At 40.8% G+C, this 12733-nt stretch overlaps 1 protein-coding gene across 1 annotated transcript in view; it reads right to left on the reverse strand.

Annotated features, from left to right (window-relative positions):
* Positions 1-2120: 2120 nt before the first annotated feature.
* Positions 2121-12733, reverse strand: part of AGO4 (argonaute 4, RISC catalytic component) — a 48530-nt gene continuing 37917 nt past the window's right edge. Inside the window, exons 16-18 of the mRNA XM_008069185.2 lie at positions 9842-9943; positions 9378-9577; positions 2121-6151 (exon numbers count right to left, since the gene is read on the reverse strand). Coding sequence (XP_008067376.1) covers positions 6043-6151; positions 9378-9577; positions 9842-9943 — 411 coding nt within the window. The 3' untranslated portion in view covers positions 2121-6042. The remainder of the gene's footprint in view (positions 6152-9377; positions 9578-9841; positions 9944-12733) is intronic.

A 12733-nucleotide genomic window follows, 5' to 3' on the forward strand; every position in this document is an offset into this window, starting at 1 on the left:
GCTAATTTTTTGATTTATTGTAGAGATGAGGTCTCACCAAGTTGCCCAGGTGGGTCTCGAACCCGTGGGCTCAGTTTTAAATTTTTTTAAAAATTTTTTCCTTAAGTGTTTAATCAGTAAGCTTAGAGAAGTAGGTTCTTTCCCTGTGTGGAAAACCAAGGCTGTCCTGCACTTATTGTAACTGGGTAGGCAAAGCATGTTAAATAAAGAGGAGTATTAGTATTCTCACTTGCCCTCACTTCTGAGCACATTCTGTTATCTAAGTCTTACCAGCAATAAAGTCAACATTTTGCTCCTTGTTCAACTCTTTAATATCTATTTTTCCGTTGGTTGGTACAGGGAAGAGGATATGATTTATTAACCCCCTAAAACCTCAACATCTCCTCCATCTGACTAGTGAAACCTGCTTGTATTTCAAAACTCAGCTCAAGGCTTCCTGCTTTCATGACAACTTCCTGACATTCTCTCCCATGTGTCCCTTCCTGCACTTCCTGTGGTGCACATGTAACACTTTGCTGGTCTCCTTTGTTAACATAACCTTATTCTTCCTCACTCTCCTCCTCCCAAGTTCAACATGTAAAAGTCCCAAGAGCATGAAAAAAAACATACTTTATTTATTTTTGTAGCTCCAATGTCTAACACAATGTCAGGCAGGCCGTAGATATTCCATAAATGCTTGCCAAGTAAATTATAGTCACAGTGATTTCAGTCTTGAAAAAAGATAATTAATGAAAAGAATATAATATACAATTCTAAATGTATTAGCATTACAACTATATAAAATGTGTATTATTGAAAGGTAATATGTAAAATAAATTGCCATTGCATTTGGGGTCCTTTTAAATCAGAATTTAATAACTCTTCATTATTTCTAATGCATGAATTATCTCCCCTATTCCCCCAAAAGCATTTGACTAGATAAAAATTGTGGCTACCATTATCTACTGTAAGCAGTATGACTGTTAATAGAATCCCCTCCTCACCCCCTTGTCCATTTGACAAATTCCCACTCATATTTCATGATCTATCCCCAAATCCACCATCACTGTAAAGTCTTTCCTAACTCTCCATGACAAAATTTGTTGTTTCTCCCCTTCTAAGCTCCTCACAGTATTCTGTTATTTTATGTTCAGCAGCAGGTATAATAAAGTTAGAGAGTTCTGAATTCAAATTTAGCTTTGTCATTTAGTAACTGTGTGCTAAATATTTAGCCTCTTTGACATTGACTCCTCAACTTTAAAATGGGAATACCATTATCAACCTCAAAGGATTATAGCTGGGATTTAAAATTTCAGTATAAAGTGACTGATATGTAGTGGGCACTCAGATAGTGTAGATCTCACTGCCTTCTCCTCCACCATGGGCCAAATTAGAATTAATTCTTTGAAGAATTAAGTTTTTTTTTTCTTTTCTTTTTCTTTTTTTTAGTTTGAGTCTCACTCTGTCACCCAGGCTGGAGAGCAGTGGCATGCTCCTGGCCACTGCAGCCTCAACTGGCTGGGCTCAGGTGATCCTTCCACCTCAGACTTTCAAGTAGCTGGAACTACAGGTATACGCCACCATGCCTGGCTAATTTTTTTATTTATTGTAGAGATGAGGTCTCACCAAGTTGCCCAGGCTTTGCTGGTGAGAATTTTTGAAAACTACATGAGACTAGATTGCCCCAAGTTGGATGAATATGAGCAACATCTCCTCTAAAGTTTGTTTTCTAAAGTATGTGGCCACACTGCCCTCTGGAGACTGCAGATTTTTCTCAAGACACTACCTAAACAGATCTTTCCATTAAGAGTTTTTAGTTAGATCAGGTGTGGTGGTTCATGCCTATAATCCCAGCACTTGCCAGGTTCGGTGGCTCAGTCAGTAATCCCAGCATTTTGGGAGGTCGAGGTGAGTGGATTGTTTGGGCCCACGTTCAAGACCAGCCTGGGCAACTTGGAGAGACCTCGTCTCTACAATAAATCAAAAATTAGCTGGGCGTGGTGGCGTGCACCTGTAGTTCCAGCTACTTGGAAGGTTGAGATGGAAGGATCACCTGAGCCCAGCAGGTTGAGGCTGTGGTGGCCATGAGCATGCCACTGCACTCCAACCTCGGTGACAGAGTGAGACTCCGACTCAAAAAAAAAAGTTTTTAGTTTTAATTGACACATAATAATTGTATACCAAATAACAACTTCGAAAAATAGGGAGACCTGGGATCTAAAAACACAGGTTTCCCACTGTTCTTCTTTGTCAATTAAGGACATGTGTGTTGTCATTACAGTGTACACCATATTTATTAGACAATTAACAAGAAAAACAACTTTTGGCACAAGAATGCCAATTTATTCCTTTTTTGGACACATGAACACAAAATATCCCTGCCCCCAAAAAAGTTGCAAAATTTAAACAACCATCATCTTATATCAACATGGGGATACAACCCCTCCCTTAATAGTTTAGAAAGTACCTCGTATTGCTAGAGACGTACATCCAGTCCAAATTTAATAAAATACATCTTAAAACATTACAAGTTTAATAATATAGAAACAAAAAACACATCATTAGTCAAATGAACAAATGCAAACATTTTCAGCCACCAAACATAGAAAGAGCATGAATATGTCAATAGCAAGGCATAAGAAAATGGTTAATCAATAACAAGACCTTTCCTTTAACTTTATAAGGAAAAATTCTTGGAGTTGAAGCAGTACTGACACAATGCCTTCAGCCTCCACTTTCTGAAAATGAAAGCAGAGATATCACCTTGCTATTGAGCAAGAAAATCTTACAGCACATCCACAAAAAGTTGCTAGAGCAAGGTAGAGAGGGTGAACCTTGTTAAACAGTGAATTACATTTTACCACATGAAGGGTAGACAGCTAAGCCAGGTAGGTAAGCTCTGACATAGGTCGGGCACCAGATCCTAAAATACAGACCATACAGAGTATGTCTGCTTGAAAATCATTACCTTTGGAAGCAGCAAGTAGAATTTACAGTAAGAATGAATATGTTCTGCCTGCCCAGAACGTTGGCTGCATTAAGCCAGCTAGTTCACTTTATAAACCATTAAGTATTTAACAGCTAACAACAATAACAACAAAACATAATTGGTTCAACATTTGGGTCTTCACCACTCCCTTAATGTCCCCTGCTCCTTATCCCCAAATTGTTACTCTTTAGCATTGCTACATTTAAATCTTTCACACCACATGACAGTGCCTAAACAGGCTGCATTTAAAAAATAAAAATAAAAAAGCCTAAAACTACTTCTAGAGAATGCACACCTCCCATTGATTGACACATGCATAATGATTCAGTCAGTCCCAAAGGGGTTACCTATTCAAATTGTCAAACCGAATTAAAGTAAAACTATGCATTCAGACTTGCTTGCAATAATGTTGCTGCAACTCTGATTCTGCAGTGGTTATCTCTTAAAGATTCACCCCTCAGCAAGTTTTTCCCAATACTCCTAGTTCTTCCATGTTTCTTTCCTTTCATTCAAAACAACAGCATTGCACCTTTAATGGTACTGTTTTCCTATAAAAATAGGCCTCCCGGCTTTTCCTCCACCACCACACTGATTTGCCCCAGTGTACTAGGACTGACTGAGGTCTCACAAACTGTATAGTTCAAGGTTGAGCATAAAGCCCAACTACAGGCAAGCGAATCAGGGCTTCCTGGTACTCCGCCTTGTTCCCTGCTCCATACATGCCAGGAGATGGTGAGAAGTGATGCTTCTTCTGTGCGTTATTAATGAGCAAGCCTGAGGCACTCAAGTGCAGGTGTGGTGCCCGCTGGCCAGCCAGCCAGCCACCAAGAGTTCTTCATATCTTAGACTCCAGCGAGTCCTCCTTCTCCTAAAAAAAGCTTCCAGTTTTCCTCTTCTTGGGTCCAGAGTGGCCATGCTGAAGGGTATTTTCTGTGCTCTCCCTGAACAAGTGTGAATAAAAGCAGCAGCCAGCCCCTCACCAACATGTCCTGATTTGTATTATCCAAGTGAGGTATTTGCAAAAAAGGAAAATCTTAAGAAATGAACATCTGCCATCTCTTCACTCCTGCCTATGTTGTGCTTCAGTCACAGAACTTGTTTTCATCGCACTATCTGCAGAGATGGAGGATGTCTGCACTCATCTTAATGAGCTATAGCACTCAATAGACATTATAAAACTCTCTCGGAGACCAGTCTCAGCAAACATTGGTGGCGCCGCTGATCAACAGCACATGGAAATGTAAACTTCAATGTATTTACAAGTTTGTTTAAACGACTGAAGAAAAACAGTGCTTTATATTGCTGGGATTTTGAGAAGGCTAGTTTATGAGATTTGGACCAGCTAATGAGTTCAAGCAAACACCCTTCGCCATCATTTTCCCACCAGCAGTTTCCAGACAGAGGCGGCAAAATAGTTTCTAACACATTGTGTCTGTCTCTGTCCCCAGCACTTTCCTCAGCCATATGGAGTATGGCTCCAGGCCTTTTATCTCCTTTTCCATCTCTCACTCCTGATGTCCAGGGTGGAGAATTACAAGTCAGTAAAATCTGGGCTGGGAAACACTGGCTGGAACTACCAAGACTCTATGTAACTGTTGTCCATTCACAAAGTATTATCTACACTACATACAGAATATGTTTTTCCCTACATTTTAACTGATGCTTGCTTTAGATCAACTTCCTTTTGTTTAGACAAGAAAGGAATCTCATCTCCCTGTGAGCGGAATCCAGAATCTATTAAGAAAAAGCAATTTCTTCTACACAGTTTTAGTTAATAAAAAGAAGGAAAACCCACCAAGTATTTCAGGTTGAAAGAGAAGCAAAACATTTGCACTGCAAGTAATTGTGTGAGTAACCTTGATTCCAAGGGAAAAAAAATCTTTTAATGCTGGTACATCTTTGCAAGTTGCAGCATCACTCAATGTACCTTAAGGACTGGCAAAGCCTTTCCAGTAAGGAAGCATCCTGGTTCTAGCTTATTTTAAAACAAAGTGACAGGACACCAATAGTGACTATAAAATAGGTAAAATAATTATTTAAAAAGTCATGGACATATATGTCTTTTCTGACCAGTTTCAGAAATTGCCAGATTATGATATATAAGAAACAGTTGAGAAAACCATATTGAAATCTCATCTAAAAAACTACATTGTTGGGGAAGGAAGAGGAGGGACCTTAAAAAATGTTTATTGCCAAAGTTAACTTTCTATGAGAAAAGTTTAAAAATCATTTAGATCTAACAAACCACACAGCAGCATAAAATGGGCACTTTTGAAAACTTGGAAAAATACTAAAAGCTACTATTTTTTTTTCCAAATGGGGGAAACATGAGTACGTTTACCATGGCAGTGTTATCTGTCACTGTGACATGCATTACATCTGTTTATGTCACACATTCACAAAAGTCAACCAAATAAGAGAACTGCCTATTTGAATCTGCAGCCAAATATAGTGCAATTGCCTGGCAGCCTGTACTTGCACCAGCACAGCCTGCAGAGATCAGTAAGATAAAGTAGTAAAACTAATAAAACTCTGTAAAACTTTCAAAAATTAATGCTCATTAAAGGCATTTACAGTGGCGAAGTCAGAAATCTTCATTAAAAAGTCTATGGACCCACACAATTAAATAGTTACACTGAACTGAAGTAGATTGTTTGGTTTTTCTCTCCCACTTATGCATACACCCCACTCAATGGATACAGAAAAAAGGAATACTCTTCTCTTATAAGACTAGAGGGATGCGGTGAACACCACAGCTAGCAAAATATTCCATAGAAACCTTTCTTGTGAAGTCCGTTAGAAAGTTCAGGCTGATAGCCTTTGCACATTGAGGTAAAAATTCAGTCCAGTGCATCAGAAAAGATAATCTACGAGTATCTATTACTTAAAAAAAAATGGCTCAATTTTGTTGATGCATCAGACAGTGCTGCAAAGTATAGATTCAGTGCAACTATTCCGAGCTGCTGGTAGAAGACCACCTGAAGTCAACTTGGCTCTATCTAGAGGCGGTAGGTATTTGAGACATTTTGAGGCTGCATGGGGTGCCAAATGGTTGAGTTCTTTTTTTGAGACTCTCAGGCAAAATACATAGTGTGCTGGGTATCATGGTGGATCTGCACAGCCTTAGCCAAGGCCTGAGGATCCCGGCCGTTGCTCTGTCCTGACACATGACTGCCTTCCGCACTGTAAAGAAAACAAAGCAAAAAACAGATGTATCAAACTTCACATGTTTTAAACAGCACAAACAGTACTGGATCTAAGAAGATGTTAGGCTCAAGCTTTAGCTTCTTAAGTAATTTGTAATACTTCTCTAAACATCAGTTTACTCAACTGAAAAAATGCAATAGAATTTATTTAATGGGCTGTTACAAGAATTAAATAAAACAATGCCTGCAAGATCCAAATCCTTAATAGTACTTACATAAGAACTTTCCCTGTCCATTATGTCTGGTTAATTTCTACTCATCTTTAGACTTCAGTCAAATGTCATTTTCCCCATAGAAATCTTCCTTGACTCCAAATTCCACCTGGAACATGCTTTTACAGAATTCTATACTTTTCTTTCGTGGTACTAAACAGTAAATTAGTGAGTAATTACTTATTTCCCCACTGGGATATAAACTTGAAGAAAGCAGCAACTTCATTTATCTTCTCACCACTATATTCCTAGTACCTAGCACATAATACAATAGTCTCAATAACCATTTATTGAATGAATGCATCTACGTACCTAACATAGTGCTGTAACAGCAAATTCTCAGCACATGTTACTGTGCCAATCTCTTCTTATTTTCCCTTCACTAGCTACATTCACTAACAATTCCTCTGAACTTTGGCCTTTTGGGGTAACAACAACAACTTCTAAACATACCTCCTAAGGATACCATGTAATATATGAGGGGGAACCCCCAAAAAACCAAAAACCCTTGGCATTATTTTTTGGAGGGCGGGCACCTTGTAGCACAGGCTTCACCAACTAGGTAAGTGTTCCAGGAACCCATCGGCATTAATGTACCAGCTAGTGTTGTTGTGAGAGGTTGCATTTGGTTTCAGTGAATTTTTTTGAAGATTCTTTCAATGTATTTGCCCATTTCATGATGAGTGATTTATGAGCACACCTGCCCACACTGCGTTGAGTGTTCAGCAGCTTTTGACCAAAAAAATGGCATGACCCCATGCCCCACCCTCCCTGTTCACCCAAACTCGCCCTGAGTGACTTTGTTTTGTTTCCCCAGATGGAAAAAATTCCTCAAAGGGAAACATTTTGCTGGTGTGGAAAAGGTAAAACAAAAAAAGGCAGAAGCACTAAGGCATCAAAATGGACGAATTCAAAAACTATTTTGAGCAGTGGGAAAAGCATCTTGTATTGCGTCAAACAGAGAGTACTTTGAAGGTGACTGAAGTTTAAACATGTAAGAATAAATACACAAGTTTTTAAACATAAATTTCAGGGGTTTTTTGGGTCCCCCTCGTAAAAGGCTTGGCAAACTGTAAACCACTGTCCCTCTTTTGACTTCTCTCTTTAAATTATTATTATCCTTATCATCGAGGCTCAAAATCTTAGCCATTTTTTACTTCATGCTCTTCTCTGTCACTCACCTCCAATTAATTGTTAAGTCCTGTTATTCTATCCTAGGAAAAGCTCTTTACATTTAACAAAGACAATCTTGCTCTAACATACTTTTCCAGCCTCATGCCTACTGTTCCTCTTTAATATGCTCCAGCAAAATAAAACTTGCTATTTTACAACATATCACTTGCTTTCTCTTCTTTGTGTTCACTGTTCCCACTGCCTGAAAACTTCTTTTCTTTGTAGAACCAAATTCTACCCATCTACCCAACCAGCTATGAAATCTCTAATGGCCTTTCCTCTGGTGTTCCATTGCACTTTTAACTATACTGATTTAACTATACTGATTTAACTCGTTGTCAGTTGTAGATATTTGCCTATATGGTCTCCCATAATGAAATATAAAGTCCGCCGGGCTCAGTGGCTCAGCCTGTAATCCCGCGCTTTGGGAGGCTGAGGTGAGAGGACTGCCTGAGCCCACGGGTTCGAGACCCGCCTGGGCAACTTGGCAAGACCTCAACTCTACAATAAATCAAAAATTAGCCAGGCGTGGTAGCACATGCCTGTAGTTCCAGCTACTTGGAAGGCTGAGGCGAAAGGATCGCCGGGTCCCAGCAGGTCGAGGCTGCAGTGGCCAGGAGCGGCCACTGCACCCTAGTCTGGGCAACAGAGTGAGACTCCAACTCAAAAAAAAAAAAGCCAGGCTTGGTGGCTCAGCCTGTAATCCCACGCTTTGGGAGGCTGAGGTGAGTGGATTGCCTGAGTCCGCGGGTTCGAGACCCGCCTTGGCAACTTGGCAAGACCTCATCTCTACAATAAATAAAAAATTAGCAGGGCATGGTAGCGTGCGCCTGTAGTTCAGCTACTTGGAAGGCTGAAGCGGAAGGATCGCCAGAGCCCAGCAGGTTGAGGCTGCAGTGGCCAGGAGCGGCCACTGCAATACAGTCTGGGTGACAGAGTGAGACTCCAACTCAAAAAAAAAAAAGAAAAAAAAAGAAATATAAAGTACCCCTGGACAGGAAACATATATTACTCACTTAGTATTTCTAGCACCTAGCACAGTACTGGGCACACAGTCAATATCTAATAAATATGTTGAATAAATGAATGTACATTACAAAATGGAATATACAAAGCCACAGCTGGCCATTTTCCATAACAGTATATTTTCAACCCTTACTGAAATAGACTTGCAGTGGAATGTCTACTATTTAGCAGCTGAATTCAGACTTGGGGAAGAGCCCAGAAACTGCTACACTTCACAGATGGTCATTTGGAAAAGAAAATTAATGCAGAAAGCTTGTTTAGCTATTTAATAGTAGCGCAGAAACAGGTCAAAATGTCTAATTCTCTTGAGTTCCCTACTTGGGAGTGAGAATGGTCTGGATCTCTTTCATACACACATCCAGGTTTACGCTGGTATATTTTCAAGACTGTACTGAAAGCAAAGTGAAATGGCCAGGATACTCTTCTTGCATCATATGAAATCCACAGGCCTATGACTGCTTTGACTGTAGCCAGGGGACTGTGCTGGCCACTTTTTGAGGCCACACAGGACCTGAGCAGGACTGAAATGCATTTGGCTCCATGTGAAAACCACAAGCAGCTCCAAATTAGACTCCTTTAGAGACACAATGCAAGTATAAACAAGCCTGAGCACTTGTTGGACCAAAAGTCACATTATAAGCTCTCAGAGGCACATGGAATTTTATCTGCTCCTTGCAATTTAAACTCTAAAAGGAAGTTTAAGTCCTTTAAAAAAAAGTTCTCTGTGGTAGCTCTTTTTTTTTAAAGTGTTGTTAAAATATAAAAAGATTTTATTGTGCCTAGAAAACTTGCCTGTCATGATCTTTATCCACCAGATGATACCTTGCCCTAAATGCTACAAGTCGGGCATAATATGCAGGGGCTGGAATAGAGACTGAGCGTGTGCACCTCACATAGGTGTGACACAGCTGGTAAGTCAGTAGCTGGAGCTCATCTGCAGTGAAGCAGTTATCATCCCACAAGACCTGGTAATGTGAAGGACGGCTGGTTCCCTGGAGAGAGAATTTTATGGTTAATATATTTCTGACATGGATTGACTACCTGAGAGGAGACAAGAATTGAAAACTACTCTTTAAACTCAGAAGTACTTCTGCCTAGCACCTACAGGCAGATACCTAGACCAAAAGATAACCGTTTTAGCATACAAGCATTAAGGAAGTTAAGCACGTGTTTCATAACAAGTCTACTCAAGCTAGTTGCCGAATTTGCAAATATCTCCCTATCAAGTCAAAGATCTGGATCGGCTTCCAAATTACCTGAATTCCTGCATGACTACAGAGGTAAAAATCAAACTCAGACGGATGTGTGATGGTACTATCCACTGTAGTGCCTGCTGGTACATTGCCACTTTTCCCCACCTACCAAAAAAAAATATGATTAGTCATCAAAGTGTCAAACTGTGATCAGGCCATTTTTTTCTTTTGTGTGTTAATTGGTAACAAGCTGGTAACAAGAGCAGCTTACCTGCTCTTAAGTGAAGTCTGGAAAATCACTTTAAGATGTTGAATGCCCTGTACCTTTCTATTAGCCTAACCATCTCAACTTAAAAGTATTTTCTCAAACAAATATACTTCAGCCGTCTCTCTGAGGAATATAGACCAAAAGATTATTTTATCTGTAGATTTGGACTGCAATATTATCATCTATTTACAGATGACACCTAATATGCTAACAGAGGGAAAAAAATTTAACATTTAAGATAGTTAAGCTTCCTGAGGTTGGGCATGGTGGCTCATGCCTATAATCCTAGCACTTTGGGAGGCCAAGGCAGGAGGATCGCTGAGTCCCAGAGTTTAAGGCAAGCCTAGGTAACATAGCGAGACCTCATCTCTACAAAAAAATAAAAGAATAAGCCAGATGTGGTGGTGGGTTCCTGTAGTCCCAATAACCTGGGCAACAGAGTGAGACCCCAGTTTAAAAAAAAAAAAGATTAAACTTTCTAAGGAAAAAAATCAATTTTATTTCTTACTTAGAGTAAAAAAAAAAAAAATTCCATAACTTTCAGTAAAAGTTAAGAAATCTTTGGACTTTGGGAGGCTGAGGTGAGTGGATTGCCTGAGCCCGTGGGTTCAAGACCCGCCTGGGCAGCGAGACCTCAACTCTACAATAAATCAAAAAATCAGCCAGGCATGGTAGCGCATGCTTGTAATTCCGGCTACTTGGAAGGCTGAGGCGGAAGGATTGCCGGAGCCCAGCAGGCCGAGGCTGCGGTGGCTGGGAATGGCCACTGCACTCCAGTCTGGGCAACAGAGTGAGATTCCAAATCAAAAAAAAAGGAAAAAGAAATCTTTGGAGCCGGGCTCAGTGGCTCAGCCTGTAATCCCGCACTTTGGGAGGCTGAGGTGAGAGGACTGCCTGAGCCCGCGGGTTCAAGACCCGCCTGGGCAACTTGGCAAGACCTCTTCTCTACAATAAATAAAAAAAATTAGCGGGATGTGGTAGCGCTCGCCTGTAGTTCCAGCTACTTGGAAGGCTGAGGCAGAAGGATTGCCGGACCCCAGCAGGTCGAGGCTGCGGTGGCGGGGAGCGGCCACTGCACTCCAGTCTGGGTAACAGAGTAAGACTCCAACTCAAAAAAAAAAAAAAAGAAATCTTTGAATGGCTCACAGGTTCAACATAACTAATATTTTATTAATAAAAGAAGACATTGGCAAATGATTACCAGAAAGACAGCACTGAAAAGGAAATTAAGAAACCAGTTTCAGATCAAGGCCTAGCCTTGCAACTACAAACCTTGAACAGAGTAAGACCCTGACTCAGTTTTTTAAAAAATTAGGTGATAATCTCTTGCATTTTAAAAATTCTAAGCCAAAACTCTACAGACAAAATTGTAAAAAACATCTAGGAAAGCAGAGAAGGGAACTTCAGAAATGGGTTTAGGAGGAAAGGAATTAAATCTTGCTATTGGGTCATCCTCTTCTGCTATACAGCAGGGTTGAATATGAAGAAGTTTATTTAACATACAGGCACAAATTTGACGAGAGTTTATCTGGCTTCAATCTGACTATTATTACTGTCAGTTAACAATCATACACCAAAGCATATAATAACTATATATATAGAAAAATCTCCTTTCATCAAATTCATATGTGAACTTGGGTACCTGGCTGAACCAGAGAAAATATAATTGAATAATGTTCTGGCATTTTCTCCCAAAATGTGTTCTTTAAGAATATTAGTTTTTTTCTGTTTGTTTTTTTTTGAGTTGGAGTCTCAATCTATCGCTCAGACTGGAGTGCAGTGGTCGGTCCCGGTCACCGCAGCCTCGACCTGCTGGGCTCCGGGGATCCTTCCGCCTCAGCCTTCAAAGTAGTTGGAACTACAGGCGCGCGCTACCACACCTGGCTAATTTTTTGATTTATTGTAGAGATGAGGTCTCACCAAGTTGCCCAGGCGGGTCTCGAACCCACGGGCTCAGGCAATCCACTCATCTCAGTCTCCCAAAGGCGCGGGATTACAGGCTGAGCCATTGAGCCCAGCAGGAATATTAGTTTTTAATCATAATACTATAAGAAAGGGATTGGCAATAGTGGGAAACTGCCAGAGGAGGGTGGGGGCAGAATTGGTAGTAGTGGGAAACTGCCAGGGAAGTGGGGGGAGGGGCACCCCTCATCAACAAAGGTACCTGCATAATGAACATTTGTATACCTAATCCTGAACTGTACCCAAATACTTAAAATAAAAAATTTTTAAGCCTGGCTCGGTGGCTCAGCCTGTAATCCCGCGCCTTGGGAGACTGAGGTGAGTGGATTACCTGAGCACGCAGGTTTGAGACCCGCCTGGGCAACTTGGTGAGACCTCATCTCTACAGTAAATCAAAAAATTAGCCGGGTGTGGTAGCGCGTGCCTGTAGTTCCAGTTACTTGGAAGACTGAGGCGGAAGGATCGCCGGAGCCCAGCAGGTCGAGGCTGCGATGGCCGGGAGCGGCCACTGCACTCCAGTCTGGGCGACAGAGTGAGACTCCAACTCAAAAAAATAAAAAAATTTTTTTTTTAAAAAGATTATTAGCTGGGCTCGGTGGCTCAGCCTATAATCCTGCGCCTTTGGGAGGCTGAGGTGAGTGGATTGCCTGAGCCTGCAGGTTCAAGACCTGCCTGGGCAGCAAGACCTCATCTCTACAATAAATCAAAAAAATCAGCTGGGTGTG

This window comes from Carlito syrichta, unplaced genomic scaffold (assembly GCF_000164805.1).
Source record: "Carlito syrichta isolate Samal-C Ts95f unplaced genomic scaffold, Tarsius_syrichta-2.0.1 Scaffold311852, whole genome shotgun sequence".
Lineage (NCBI taxonomy): Eukaryota > Metazoa > Chordata > Mammalia > Primates > Tarsiidae > Carlito > Carlito syrichta.